Source organism: Schistocerca gregaria, chromosome X (assembly GCF_023897955.1).
Source record: "Schistocerca gregaria isolate iqSchGreg1 chromosome X, iqSchGreg1.2, whole genome shotgun sequence".
NCBI lineage: Eukaryota > Metazoa > Arthropoda > Insecta > Orthoptera > Acrididae > Schistocerca > Schistocerca gregaria.
The window spans coordinates 697295944-697311046 of NC_064931.1; the positions used below are offsets into that span (position 1 = coordinate 697295944).

Below are 15103 nucleotides of genomic sequence, written 5' to 3' on the forward strand. Positions count from 1 at the left end.
TTCTCAGTATAAGAATGTCATTAACTGAGAGATTACACGATCCTGTGAAGTATGCCAAATATCAATCAAAATAACACGTAATGCTTAAATTATGAAGAATGAAAGAAAAACAGGCACTTCAAACAGAGTAAGAAGTAAAAACTCGAAAAAGAGCACGATAAGATAGGAGACAAGTGACACAGATATAAGCTAAAATCATTTACCAGAAAGCATTTTCACAAAAGACTTCCTATAGCAGTAGCAGGTTACTATGGAAAGCAGATGCTAAGGTGAAGAGAGGTTTGCCAAATGACTCAAGGTAATGTAAAACAGTGGTAGCAAAATTGTTTGTCAACAAGGTACAAGAACTTGTGAAAAAGCTGACTCTAGCTTGTAGATTCAAAAAGGGATGTAAGAGTCAATGAAGAAACAAAATCTAATGTGATATAGTTTTATCTTTGTGATGACATTAGCACGACAGAATCAGGCAAAAAGGTCAAAGTTACCATACAAAAGGACAAAGCTGGAAAGAAATTAGTAGTGCAGAAACCGACGATGATGACCACTGATGAAACCCATGAAGAGTTTATGAATAATACCCTGACCTTGCCATTAAAAAAAATACAAGTTTTTTGAGCTTCACACACCACTTATATTTCTTGTTTCCTCTACGCTCCATAATACATGCGTATGGAGATACAGCGCTAATATATGCAGTTTTTGGTGGAAAATAAAAACAGGAGTATTCCCACACAGGATTCAAGAATTAATAGCACTCCATGTATTTGATCCGGAAAACAGAGTGCATGTCAGACAGGTGTGAAAGATGCAACTGTAACTCCGTATACAATATCTTCAGTGATGATGAAACAATTCAATTCATAGTGAAATAAAATTCCCTCAATGGAAAGATGTTGATAGACAGCCCAGAATTGAAATGGAAACTTGATTTGTATCTGACTGTGACAAAGATACAGATGCAATTGCCAGCATTCAAACTACAGTGTTATGTGAAAGAAAAGTCTTGGCACTTCAAAAATGTGAACAGAACATTTGTAAATCTTGATGCAGTTTTTCAGGTTTATTTTGTGGAAAACTGCATCACTGTGAGCCAAGATCAAATTCAAAGTGCTCATTGACATCAGTAACAGACTACTATTTTCGCTACTGCTGCTTGGTTAAAATGTGGTATTATCCACAATGAGGCCATTATAAGTGATGACTTGTCACAGAGCAAATATAGTGTTTAGAGATTCCCTAAAACCCTTCAAGAGTGGGAGGAAAAATGTTCAGTACATCAAAATATCTTCTGATGACTGCGCTGCACAGTTCAACATTTCAAGAATCACTTTATAATGCCTAATCTTTCATATTTTCAATCTGACTAATATTTCTGCTAACTGGAATTTTCTTTTTGGTACTACCCATGGCAAAGGGGCACTTGATCTTCTGTTCCATTCAGGTACTGAGTCAGGAAGAATGATTGCCTGAATGCATCTGCGCATGCAGTAATCTTATCTTCATGTCCCCTATGTGAGTGATACATATAGTGGTGTAGTACATTCCTAGAGTAACCACTTAAAGCTGGTTCATGAAACTTTGTTAATATACTTTCTCGATATACTTTAAGTCTATCTTCAAGATTCTTCCAGTTCAGTTCCTTCAGTATCTACGTGATGCTCACTCACAGAGTAAACAAACCTGTGACCATTCGTCCTGTTCTTCTGTGTAGACATTCAGTATCTCCTGTTAGGACTATCTGGTACGGGCCCCACACACCTGAGGAATATTCTAGAACCGGTCGCACGGTGATTTGTAAGCAGTCTCCTTTATAGACTGATTGCACGTCCCCAGTATTCTTCCAACAAACCAAAGTCTACCACTTGCTTCACCTATGACTGAACCTATGTGATCAATCCATTTCATATCCTTACAAAGTGTTACAACCAGGTATTTGTATGAGCTGTGATTCTAACAGTGACTCATTGCTATTATAGTCATATGACACTACATTTTTCATTTTGTGAAGCGCAAAACTTTACATTTCTGAACATTTAAAGCAAGTTGCCAATCTCTGTACCACTTTGAAATATTATCAATATCTGACAGAATATTTATGCAGATTCTTTCACAAATAATACATAACTGCATTACCTGCAAAAAGCCTGATTCTACTATTAACATTGTCTGCAAGGTCATTAATATACAACAGGAACAATAAGGGCCCCAACACACTTCTATGTGGCACACCCGAAGTTACTGATGATTTCTCTCCATCCATTACAACATGTTGCATGCTCCCTACCAAAAAGTCCTCAATCCAGTTGCAAATTTCACTTATACTCCATATGATTGTACTTTTGTCAATAAGCTTAGGTGTGGTACTGAGTCATATGCTTTCTGGAAATCAATAAATAAAGCATCTACCTGACTAGCTTGATCCAAAGCTTTCAGTGTCTCTTGTGAGAAAAGTGTGAGTTGGGTTTCACATGATCGGTGTTTTCAAAATCCATACTGGTTAGCATTGATGAGGTCTTTCTGTTCTAGATACTTCATTATGTTTGAACTCAGAATATGTCCTAAGATTCTAAAACAAATCGATGAAAGGATATTAGATGGCAGTTTTGTGGATCACTTCTACTAGTAGACGGATGTGGCCTGAGCCACTGGAGATGGTGTTTTTGTTTGAGGGATCTACAATAGGTTACAGTTAGGAGAGGGGCTAATTCAACCACAAATACAGTTTGGAATCTGACAGGGATTCCATCAGGCCATGAAGCTTTGTTAAATTTTAATTTCAGCTGTCTGTCAAGATTAAATTGGGACAATTCTGTTGGGTTTTTCTTTGTAAAATTTGGAAACAGAGTCAAGTATTTCATCTATAGCTTTGCTACCTTCAGTTGCAGTTCCTGTCTCATTCACAACAGACTGGACACTTACTTCAGTGCCACTAACAGCCTTTACATATGACCCCAATTTCTTTGGGTTGTGTGAGAGATCACTTGACAATATTCTGCTACGGTAGTCATTGAAGGCATCTCGCATTGCTCTCTTGATGGCCAAATGCGTCTCATTCAGCATCTCTATCCATAGCCCTACATTTTGTTTTACACCTACCATCTGTATCTGTAATATCTGTTTCTTTAAAGTTACTGTATACCATAGAGGTTCCTTCCCATTATGAACTATTCTACTGGGTACATACCTATCCAGTGCATGGTCAACTATTCTTTTAAACTTGAACCAGAGTTCCTCTACATGCTCCTGTCTGGTGCTGAAATTTTCAAGTTTCTCACAGAGATATTACACTACTAACATTTTTATCTAGTTTACTGAACATATACACTGAACTTAATTTAGTAATTACTTTGGTAATCATTGTTACAGCAAACATTTCATGGTCAGTGATACCAGTTTATATGTGGATATCCTCAAAGTGGACAGGTCTATTTGGTGCCATCAGAGAATATATTTCCCTCATGAGTGAGGTACCTAACTATCTGCTCTAGGTAGAAGATTCACGGATGTTATTCCACGCCCACTACTAACTAAACTGTAATTTTCTCTAATGAATTGCCGGACGATTAAAGTCTTCACTGATGATTACAGTATGATTGTGGAACATACGTAAAAGTGATTTTCTCAAAAGTTTCTGGTTACATCAGGAGATGAGTGGTGGCCAATAGAAGGATCCAATTAGTTTGTGCCCACCCCTAATATCGAGTCTTTCCGAAACAATCTCACATGCGGCTTCAGTTTCTACCTCGGTGGACTTGAGATCTTTTCTGCTCCGACAAATACACCATCTCCAATTTCCATTTGTCTATCCTTTTGATACACATGTAAACCTCCAAAAGTCTCACTGCTGTCAATTTCAGGTTTCAATCAGCTTCACTGCTCTTCCATGAGCACTTCAAATTCTGGCACTTTGTTGCGAATGCTTCGGTATTTTAGCAGTAGGTTTTTCATACTCTCATCTGTGGGAGACATTCTTCCAATCTTGCACTGATACATCTGGGTTTCCTACAACTATCATCATGTGGATTGGATGGAGAGTTGCCCAATCTGACAAACCTTTGCATGCACACCACACACAATTAGCTACCTGAGTAGCATGCTCAGATGTGTAGTGCAAACCTCAAACATTTAGGGGGAACCTACAGTTCTCAACTCTACGGCATAAGTCCAGGAAGACGTAACCTAACTTGTCACAAAACGTTCGAAGTCTCTGGTTCAGTCCTTCTACATGACTCAGAACCGAAGGGCCACAGTCCGTTCTGGAGAGAACACTGCAAATTAAGAGCGTCATTGAAACTCCACGCACAAGACTGGTCTTCTTAGCCTTCTCTGCCAGTCACTAGAATGACCTCGGAGCTCAGATGTCAGGCTTCATTGGGTGCTGTAATAAGCCTCTTCAATATGTTGAATGAGGCCAACAGGCATACACACTGAATGTATCTGGTGTTCTGGTGTCTTTTTCCTGTTCCTTGCTGCCATTTCCCTACAGCGTATCATCATTCGCCATATGTTTAAAGTACCTACGATTAATAGATCCCTACCTTTTGAGTTTGCCGCCTCCTGACACCAGACAAAACAGGTTTCCCCAAAACAGGCAAGGTGAGTCTCACCAGCTCAGTTGCAGTGAAAGACAACACGTCAAACTTGTTGGTTAGGTGGTCGGTACAGCACCCCGAGTCCTCCCTGGTCCCTGTCCACTTCATACAGCATGCCTATATCTACCACTGACACACCAAGTGGATGAGTAATGACAGATCACAGACTTTCTGCAGGATAATACTTTAGGTACCTCTGGTACAGGTATCACAGGTACACAACTCTTGGGAGCTCCTCCTACACACTGATTCGCAGCAGGTGCCAATCGTTTGACAGTAGTCAAGGTGATTTCCAGCTGCTTAGGCCTAAAGAAGTCAACCAACTCATCCTGTGTTTGAGAACACAATTCACAGTGGGGCTGGATTTTGGGTGGTGAACAAATAAGTTTAAATTAAGCCCACTGATTATCCTTCAATCTGTTGAGCTAAAAAGTTGCTAATTCCCATAAGAACTGAAGCAAATAGACAAAATGAGATTTCCATTAACACAACACAAAAACCTGTGGTAAAAACTACTAGTTTCCTAAAACGTTTTGAGGTTAACTATAGTTGTTAGCACACTCAGAAACAGTGTTAATTTACGATAAATGTAGATAATATATAGGTCTATTCCTCTTTAAGGGAGAACAAGATGTAACATAATACGTTATAGAATCTGCTACAGTAATTAAATCAGGAACACCGTTTTGCTCTACAAATACCTCAGATTATGCAAAGGACAATGGTGGCTTTGGACAATTCTCAAAAACGTACGTTTATTTGCGTCTATAAACAATGAAGTTCAAGGGTGATGTATTAGTTGGCAGAACTGTGAACCACAAACGCTGATTTGCTACGAAATAAATTACGTATCCAAATCACTGGTTCCGGTAACTTACGAAAATATAGCTTTGTAAGCGTCCGAAAATTATCAAAATAACATTCTGACATAACAGTACAATGAAATTAGAACGCGAGGATTCGCCTTCTGTTCTCAAACGTTATGAAAGAGCAACAGTTTAAGCCTGTAACTGATAACAGTGCTAGTTCATCACGACACTCGCTAATGTTCGAAAATTGACAGTATATCACAATACAAGGTATTGATACAATCACCGAAAGGTTATGCAGAAACGACGCGAACAGTAAAATATGCGCCTTTCAATAGGCAGATGCCGTACACGAGGTCTCATCCAAGGAAAATTCCTATGTAGGTTTTTATATATAAATATATGTGCATATTGCACGGATTTTCACCTAGCTGGTTCTGTGCACACTTCTACACTGGCGTGCTGAAGAACATCACCGCGGCGTGAGTTTATCAAAATCGCTAAAATGTGCAGCAGAACAAAACACGTTTTCTGCATGTTGCAACTAGCAATTCGTTACGTTAATTATGTGACAGCGCCTACTATGGAAGCAGTGTTGGAAGTATATGTAACTTTTGAATAAGAGAAGCCAGTAAAGTCTGGTTGCATCAGCAAGCAGAAGCGACAGTAGCATTACACATCCAGTAAACAGTAAGACCAAGCCAGGGGATTTTGTGTCGGATTTGGCCAGTAAATGAATACAAGTAGCGGGAAGATGTATCAGTAATTGTGAAGAATGTACAAACTCACAATTTGATCAATAAGGTACCAGCTTGCGTTTAAGTAATACATGCACATCTGCACACCTGGTTCCCTCCCCCCCCCCCCCCCCCATTTTAAATGTCTTATCTTGAATTGTATGATTTTTTTTTATGTTCATTTCAATGGTAAATTATCTTGTTTCTCCCATTTAATACCAACTTCTTATCCCCCCCCACACACACACACACGTTTTCAAACTGGAATTTAAATGTGATATGCATGTTTGTGAGAAATCTATATTATATTGTCCTAACAGTGAATATTTGATTTATAATAAAACAGTATTTCACTGCAATTGATGAACCAATAGACCAGAGTTTTAATAAAATCTCTAGTTATCTGAAGACAAAAAAGTGTTCCCATTCATCACACCACACACAAAGATTTCAAATTTGTTTACGTTAACTGTATTTATCTTTACCAGCTCCAACTTCTTGCCCTCCTTACTGATGATGCAGACTACTATAATGTAAGAGTATTTGTTGTGAAGAGCCACCCACATAGCCACGCAATGACCCATATCTGATATTACTTATAGGACACCCTGTGGGGATCTATTCCAAAAATATACAGAGCCCATATATTAATGTGCTTTGTCATTACTAATATTTTCTCTTTTCATCAAAATAGTGAAAACAAGAATACAAAAAAATAAAAGACAACCTCTACAATCACTTCAACAGATCCAGAAAGGAGTCAGATATATGGGTTGGGTACAAGTATATTCAACAATATGCCAGACTATATCAAATGCCTTTTAGGTGATTGGTGGAGTTTAAGAGAGGATTAAAGAACACTGTTGGACAACTACTCCTAATCCATTGAATAATATCTCCATAGAAACACTATATCAATGTTTTGAGTTATTTTATAAACTGCAAAACAACAATGTAATATGGCATCAAGTCATTTCATTATACCACATTAAAATATACAGCTCTGACTTATTTCCACATACTCGTCCCATGTCCACAGCATTCATGGAGTTTGACCAATGTCACTTTATAAATACACTGGTTGTCTAGGGAAAATTTATGTAAAAGCAGGAAAAGCTGTTTTTGTAGTTGCAGTCAATTTAATTACTTTTTATTTCTTGCCATATATGCCAGCAATACATGCTGTTTTTGTGTAAGCGCACAAATGATTATCAGTCCCCTAAGAGTGATTATATGTATTTCATAACTGAAAGTAGAAAGTATTCTCACCAATTCACTTTAAAAGAATAGGTTCTTAGATTTGTGCTATATTACTGTAGAACAGTGTTCGTTAACAATGAAAATTTTGGTAACATTTATGTGTGCAGATGAAAACCTAACGACCTTTAATTTTTTTTATAGTATTATCAATGTATTGTTTCCCTTTTAGTTTACTATTACTTATGTCCTTTGTGCTTCCCACAAGAAATTAATACAGTGAGTGTCACGTAATGGGGAGGAGGGGGGGGGGGGGAGCTAAGGACGTTTGTTTATGGTTCCTGTATATGAGGTTTTGTGTGGGATTAAGGTCAGATCTGTTTGTAATGAATATAAATAGCAGGCACTGTAGTATCCTCTAACAATGATCTAAGATATGAAAATTTCGATACCATTTATGTAAGAGATATCGTCTAAATATATAAAAAGTAAAGTCAATACTTTTCCCTGACACGTAAACCAACGCCAACGCCGCCGCCGCCCCCCCCCCCCCCCGCCACAAATCCCATCCTAATTTGACAGCTGTACAGGCTGGAACAGTGGCCGGTTGATTGCACACCGTTCTTTGATATTGATCGCAGAATTAAATTAATTATTCATATAATATTGGTATTTTGGATACTGAAACTTACGTTATTAAAAATGTTTTAATGTTTGCAAGTTCTGCCGAGGCATCTATCATACCAATTTTGCTTGAAATCATGAGCAGTGAGAAAGTAAAGCGTTTCGCTAGGTAGATACGTCGGATGCTTATTTTTAATGTTTAATGCCCCACTAATAATGAGGTCCAAACGAGCACGGTCTAACACTGTGGAAGGAAATTGGCTAGGTGTTCTTTCAAAAGAATCATCCCACATTTTCCTTGGGCAATTTAGGAGAACCATCGTTCCATTCACCAAAATCCCACGAATTTTATCCCCTTACCTGACCTATTAGTAAGTATTGTTATCAGTAATTTGAAATGATAGGCACTACTGAAATATTTATCAGGAACAATAAGAAAATTCGAAATTTACACAGACGTTGAAACGTTTCGGTACACCCTGACTAGATGTAATAGTCTATCGAATGTGTCATAAAACTTTGTCTTAAGATACATTTGCAGTTAAATTACCTAACAATATGGTGTACTATGTTGTGACTATATATTATTCGTAATGGACAAGGGGAAACAGATGGCAGATATAGTGTGGTGGGACATACTTTTCGTGGAAAATTATATCACAATGCCTTGGACACAGCTGACTTATTATCCACTTATATTCGATTAAAGGGGAGAAACAGCTGCGAGAAAATGGAACGAACAAAAGAGACTTCCGTGTCTATTGGAAGGCCATTCCTACGTATCACACGAATAGATTAGAAACCCTAACGAAAACATGAGAAACAAAATGACTCATTAAATACTAGTCCATACTATCCAAGTTGCCACCACTAAGAGGTTACCTACATAATGGGATAAGAAGGGCAGTAGGTGCAGTGCTATGGATATCTAAGTTTCTCCAATGTTTTCTTGGTAGATGTACCAACTTTTAGGTTAGTTCATACTAATTTCAGATTTTTTCCTTATGATAACTTTTAATGTTATCTTCCAATCCGCAGTGTATACACGAAATAGTACTCAAAGTTCTTCTTATAGCGAAGTTATTCATTTGCTCATATCAAGAGTGTTAAGCAATTTTATCTGCAAGTTGTCTTACCGCAATTTGTTCCTGGGTGTCATATTAGTTTCTTCCATAACACCAGTAGACGTCTTAAAATTTTATAAAACTCGTATCTTAACAGCAAGCCGTAACATAATTAACATATTCAAGCGATTTCTATATACACTTTCCACTGTTTCTAGCACAGGGTTTTAACAATTTTCTAATTCTCTACCACCCACCCCGTCCCACCATGCCTTTGATTCCATGAACCTTTGAATCATTCGTGTTTATGGGATGTCGTCTAACGCATAAACTTCTCACCCGCGAATTTTTTGTGCTATTCACAATTGTACAATTCATTAAACACCCTACCGTTTGTCACATACGTATACTTTATAGAGTCCTGATACATATCTAGGAAACATTCAACAATTATGTTTCGCTCACTTATTTATACACACGTCTTCATAGGAACACTACATAGGCAGCATAACTCAGTGTATGTACTAGTTGCACTAAAAACGTACATGTTAGCAGTTAAAATATAAAAACAACTTTATGTTCCAACTACAGCAACGCACATTTTATGTTCTGTCGAACACTGGGCACGTTACGGGAATGTGTCACTGCACAATTCAGTTCGTAGATATCACAATTTCACTATCACAAACACTTTTAACTTAAAATGCTTTGGCTTCTCTAGCACAAACAGTTGCGCTTCATAGAGACAATTGAGTGCGGACGTTAACAACTTCAAAGATCAACGATCAAAATACGTTGCACACACTGCAAGGTATTTAATGTAGCCACAGTCTACGATGCAGCTACAAGTCAGCGGCGTAACTTAACGTTTGAAAAGGTTAAGAGTAGAATGGTTCCGCAACATGAACGCACGGAATTTTAGAAATAACTTTTGTAATAGTGACACCTAGTACGGTAAGTAACTATACAGAGTTACATATGTGAGAATATATCAAAAACATGATTTACCGATGACGCAAATGTGCTGTAAGATCTGTTGTTCTGGAAATATAACTTGTAATAACGTGTAAAAGTGTTCAAATTCTGAAAACTTCAGCGTGCATGATAACGAAAACTTTATCTTGAGTGTTATAATTTCGAAAGTAAGTGAAATAAATTAACAGTCATAGTAAATAGTAACAGAAGTTGAAGTGTGCTTTGTGAAGAGCATTACATTTATAATGTAGTGTGAACAAAGTGGTTTTACTGTTACATGTATATATCACAATAAATACTTGAATAAAATTCTGTCTTCTTTATTTATTTATACTTATTTAATAAAGGAATAGAAAACAGACCTTGTCAATGATCAGCATTTAGGGGTATTTTCCAAATAATCTATGATGTGTATATATATATATATATATATATAACGGTCTCTCCACATTGTTACGATTTATCATGCAATTAACCTATGAAACATGAAACTACCTACATCTTTGAGGTTGTGTAAACAGAGTGATGTTACTGTTTTATATCTGTAGAGGCCAATTCACACAGGCCATCACGTTACGTTACGTCCCGCCCCGTCAAAACATTGTGCAATGCATTTCAAATGGCGACATCTGCACTGGCCGTCCCCATCTCGTCACGTCACGGCACCGTCATGGTTTCTCGGGAAGAAAGTTTTTATGGGCTGACATCATCCGTCCATTGATCACATGACCCACAAGCTAATTTCCTCATGATACACGACGAAACGAAATATGGATATGGATGTTGTTCGTTGTTTTTGGTATTTGTTATAAATTGTTTCATTTCGTTATTTCTTTTGTTAAAATTTATAATCTAATAAAATATGACGAAAGATTAATTTAAGCAGGGAGGCAGCAGTCTGAATTCTGTGACATTAGAGTACTGTATTACTTTCCATTTACTACATTTGTACAGTGGATTTTTATACATACTGGTAAAGTATTCAGTAATTTACAATGAAATGGACTGCAATTTGGATGCAACTCTAAGTGAAAAAATACTGTGGGTTGACTCTTATTGATCAGTAAGTGGAATTTATTTGTATGTTGTCAGGAATTTGTAATGTTTTCTTAAAGAAATTGACTGAAACCTTCAGACATTGCAACAGTGGCAAAATGCTTTTTTGTGAAATATACATCAAGTAATGTACTAGAGTTGTTTGTTTAAATATGTGTTTGTGGCAGGCGTATTTATTGTTAAGTAGCACTCTAAACTCTATGTGAAAGTTTTGCAAGTGTCAGTGGTCATTATTATGTGATATCACTAGTAACCCCAGTAAAGATAATGCACTTGAACTATTAAAAGCCAGATACAAGATCCAAACAAAACCTATAAATCTAGAAGGGATAGGTATTAAGGGACATATGATTATTGCATCAAAATTTGTACTGGGCTAGCAAGTAAATTTAAACAAACCAGTTATTCATGGGAAGTGATTACAACTCATGGTACTGTGTTCCTTTTAGTAATTATGGGTGCACTTTCATGTAACAAATGATAAAACCAGTAGTTCGACTTTCTGAAATAATTATAAAATGCGGATTCCCATTTATACACTGCAATGACATTTTTTGATCCACTCTCATTTTCTTGAATTGTTTTGAACTTCTGTCTGCCTTCTCTAATATAAAAGCTAGTGTGTAAATTGCAAACCATTTGCATCCAATAAATATCATTTTGATACGAATGTGGACTCCAGCATCCATGTACATGTGTAAACTCCATTCATAAAAACAGTTGAAAATCATCTTGCAAAGGTTGTAATTCCTGTGAAACAATAGTTGAGGTCAGTTTTGTAAGTTGTGATCACGACTTAAATTGACTTTACATGCCGTTACATGGACGATAGTGTGAATACACCTTAATATGTCAGTCCCGTTATGGTCAGTGTGAATTGACATTAATGCTAGAGGTGATGAGATGTAAATTAGAACATAAGATTTTCATTGTTTGTGCACATAACGGAGACAAAAATGTGTCTTCATGTAATATTATCTAGTGCTGTATACTACATACCACTCTGAAGCAACTTATTTATTTATGTATTCATCCAGGGATCATCTGACAGTGACATAGGATATATCAAGGAAATACAGTGCCAATCAATGGGACAAAATATAACACACAGCATACATAACATGTTTTAAGATAATAGGACAGTTAGCCTATGGGGATAGGATGGGTAGTTGGCTGAGGCCTTGATTAGGGAACCATCCAGATGTTTGCCTTAGCGATCCAGGAAAACCCAAATCGGAACAGCTGGACAGAGCACCTCCATCCTCCCAAATAGAAGTCAGTGTCCTAACAGTTGCACTGCCCATTGTTGTAATTCTAATCAATAAAATTTCGTCATTAACACACAAATTGTTTCATGTAACTTGCAATCTAAACAAAACTCTTTCTTCACTGCCCACACTGAATACACCCCCTGACGACTCTTGGACTGTTTCTAGTCACTTTCTATGTAAAACATAATTCCACTGTTCACTACCACTCACACTAAAGGTACCTTCACACTGAAAACCAACTCCAACAAACTTGGTTGACAACTGGTTTCAGCTCGAAGTTTGGCTTAGTTTTCAACAGTTGCCTGGAGTAGCGAGTTTGAACGACTAGTTGAGGGAAGTTTTGTCTCGAGTTTATAGTTTATGGTCAGAGAGCAAAAACATGCCAGGGTCATGTGACTTGCACATGCACATTTGCTGTATCATCTGCTGTGTTTCTTTCTTCGTCTGCTGTGTTTATTTCGACAGTGGCAACTTAGAAGTGGTCAACAGATCTAACAATTAAGTTTTTGTTAGAATTGAAATGAAATCTTTGCGGGAACCTTCTGATTCTGCATATAAAGACAGATATAAAAGGAAAGATTTGCTCAAAGAAATTTTGGATAAAGTTGCAGTACCACTTGAGGACTGTGAAAGGAAATGGACAAATATGAAAAGACAGTAGAATCGTGAAGATTGTAAAATGGTCAAAACTAAAAGTGGGGTCTGGGACAACTGAGATCAAGGTTCCCAAATGGATAGTTTACGAGAATATGAAGATTTTGAAAGGTGTGAACAAGCCAGGAAGAAAAATATTTACAATCATAAGCAAAATGTCATTCACTAGTGTAACTGAAGCTGTAAGATTTTTTTGCCGGAAATTTTGTAACTTCATTTGTATTTTCGTTAGAAATATATGTATTTCTCTTGTCATAGCTCTTTGTCAACATCTGATACAAAGTAGTTTGCAAATGAAAGGTTTATACTGTTAATTATTGAAGCTACAAGGGTTTTGTTCAGAAGTTTTTAACTGCATTTGTCTTTTCACTCGATATTTATTTATGCATATTTCTCTTGTCATTTCGCTTTACCAGCATCCAATACAAAATGGATTGCAAGTTCATCCCTTATATTCCTTGCAGCTCTTCCAGTATTGCCTCCCTTTCCCTGAAGACATTTGGTTCAAATGGCTCTGAGCACTATGGGACTTAACGTCTTAGGTCATCAGTCCCCTAGAACTTAGAGCTACTTAAACCTAACTAACCTAAGGACATCACACACATCCATGCCCAAGGCAGGATTCGAACCTGCGACCATAGAGGTCGCGCGGTTCCAGACTGAAGCGCCTAAAACAGCTCAGCCACAACAGCCAGCCTGAAGACATTTATTTTGTGGAGACATCCTGCAGCTGCCATCTGAACCCTCTTGTTTCTGGATCTTCCACATCAAAACTGGCACATGGTGAGAAAACTGTGGCACTTTATTTAGTCTAAGAAAATTGTTCAAAGACACAGCTGCAGAAGTGACTAATGTTTCTTTTTCAAGGTCTTAAGTGCATAGTTGTTCGAAGACACCAAAAACTGCTGATAATATTCCAAAAAATTCTCTGCAATTCTTCTAGCACGAGATATTCTGTAAATAAATATTCTTTGTTTAAACACCAGGTCCACATTTGTGCCTTCGATCCCTAGAAAAGAATCCCACAGCTATGAGTGTCTGTAGGAATAGTATGCCACCACAAGGCATTGGCTGTTGCAAACTGATGTTAACACCCTAAAAGCGTAGCATGATGATAACATTCTTTTTGCTAGTACCTTTCTATGTTTACTCCATGTTAACTGACAAACAATGATCATCACTAACGACTCTGTGCTTACAGATTTATTATCGATCCCTAAAGTGACAGAGTTGCTTCCTCTCTTTATGTTGAATTGCATACTGTTTATTTAATTTATAGTCAATGTTAGGTAATACATTTTGCCCATCTGTAAAAATCCTTCAGGGTTTCATCTACTTTCCCTTATAGGAGTTCTGATGTTTTATTAGCGACTATGATGTTGCTGTGATTAGCAAAGTACACTTTTCTCCATGTCTTACACAACATCGAAAGTCATTGATAAGTATTAAGGACAGGACTGAATCAAATACAGTAAATTGAGGAACACTTGTGTTTATATATTTCTTGTCTGATGTTGGTTTTACTGAATATTTATCATCAACAGACATTGAGTGCTGTTCACCTTTTGGATTCTGTTTTCGAAAACAAACATTCACTGTACCTAGTGCTCCTGGCTTGCGCTGTAGTATTTTATGGTCAACAGTATCAAAAGCCTTGGAGAAGTCTAAGAAAATGCCTGTATTGCAATCATCCATAGAAAGAGCTTCAAGTAGCACTTTTGTGAACTCTGCAATGGCTGATGATGTACTTTTCCTACTTCTGAAACCAAACTGTACTTCATTAAAGAGATTGTATTTGTTCACATAACTTACCAGTCTCTCTTTTATGGTAGCTTAAATTATTTTTGAGAATAAAGACAGCAGTGAAACTGGCCTGTAGTTTTCAATGCTTTCCACATTACCTTGCTTAACTAAGGACACTACTCATGCATACTTTACGTACTCTGGGAAAACACCTGAACTAAAGCATTCATTTATTATGTTTGTTAATGGGGCTTATATGCGATCTATGCATGCTTTTAGAACAGAGACAGGAATCTCATCTGTGTCTGCTGAAAGAATATTTTCTCTCAGGTTACCTTCCATTCCTAAGGCTGTTGCATGCATCGACTGTTATATAGATTT

The 15103-nt window shown here is 37.2% G+C and overlaps 1 protein-coding gene across 3 annotated transcripts in view; it reads right to left on the minus strand.

The window, feature by feature from the left end:
* The window catches only part of LOC126298498 (CCR4-NOT transcription complex subunit 2), a 137251-nt gene extending 127337 nt beyond the window's left edge, over positions 1-9914 (minus strand). Inside the window, exon 1 of one of the 3 annotated variants that reach the window (XM_049989835.1) lies at positions 9096-9914. In XM_049989835.1, the coding sequence (XP_049845792.1) occupies positions 9096-9133 (38 nt within the window). In that variant the 5' untranslated portion in view covers positions 9134-9914. The remainder of the gene's footprint in view (positions 1-9095) is intronic. The other 2 variants (XM_049989836.1, XM_049989837.1) reach the window with 2 other exon arrangements.
* Positions 9915-15103: the final 5189 nt, after the last annotated feature.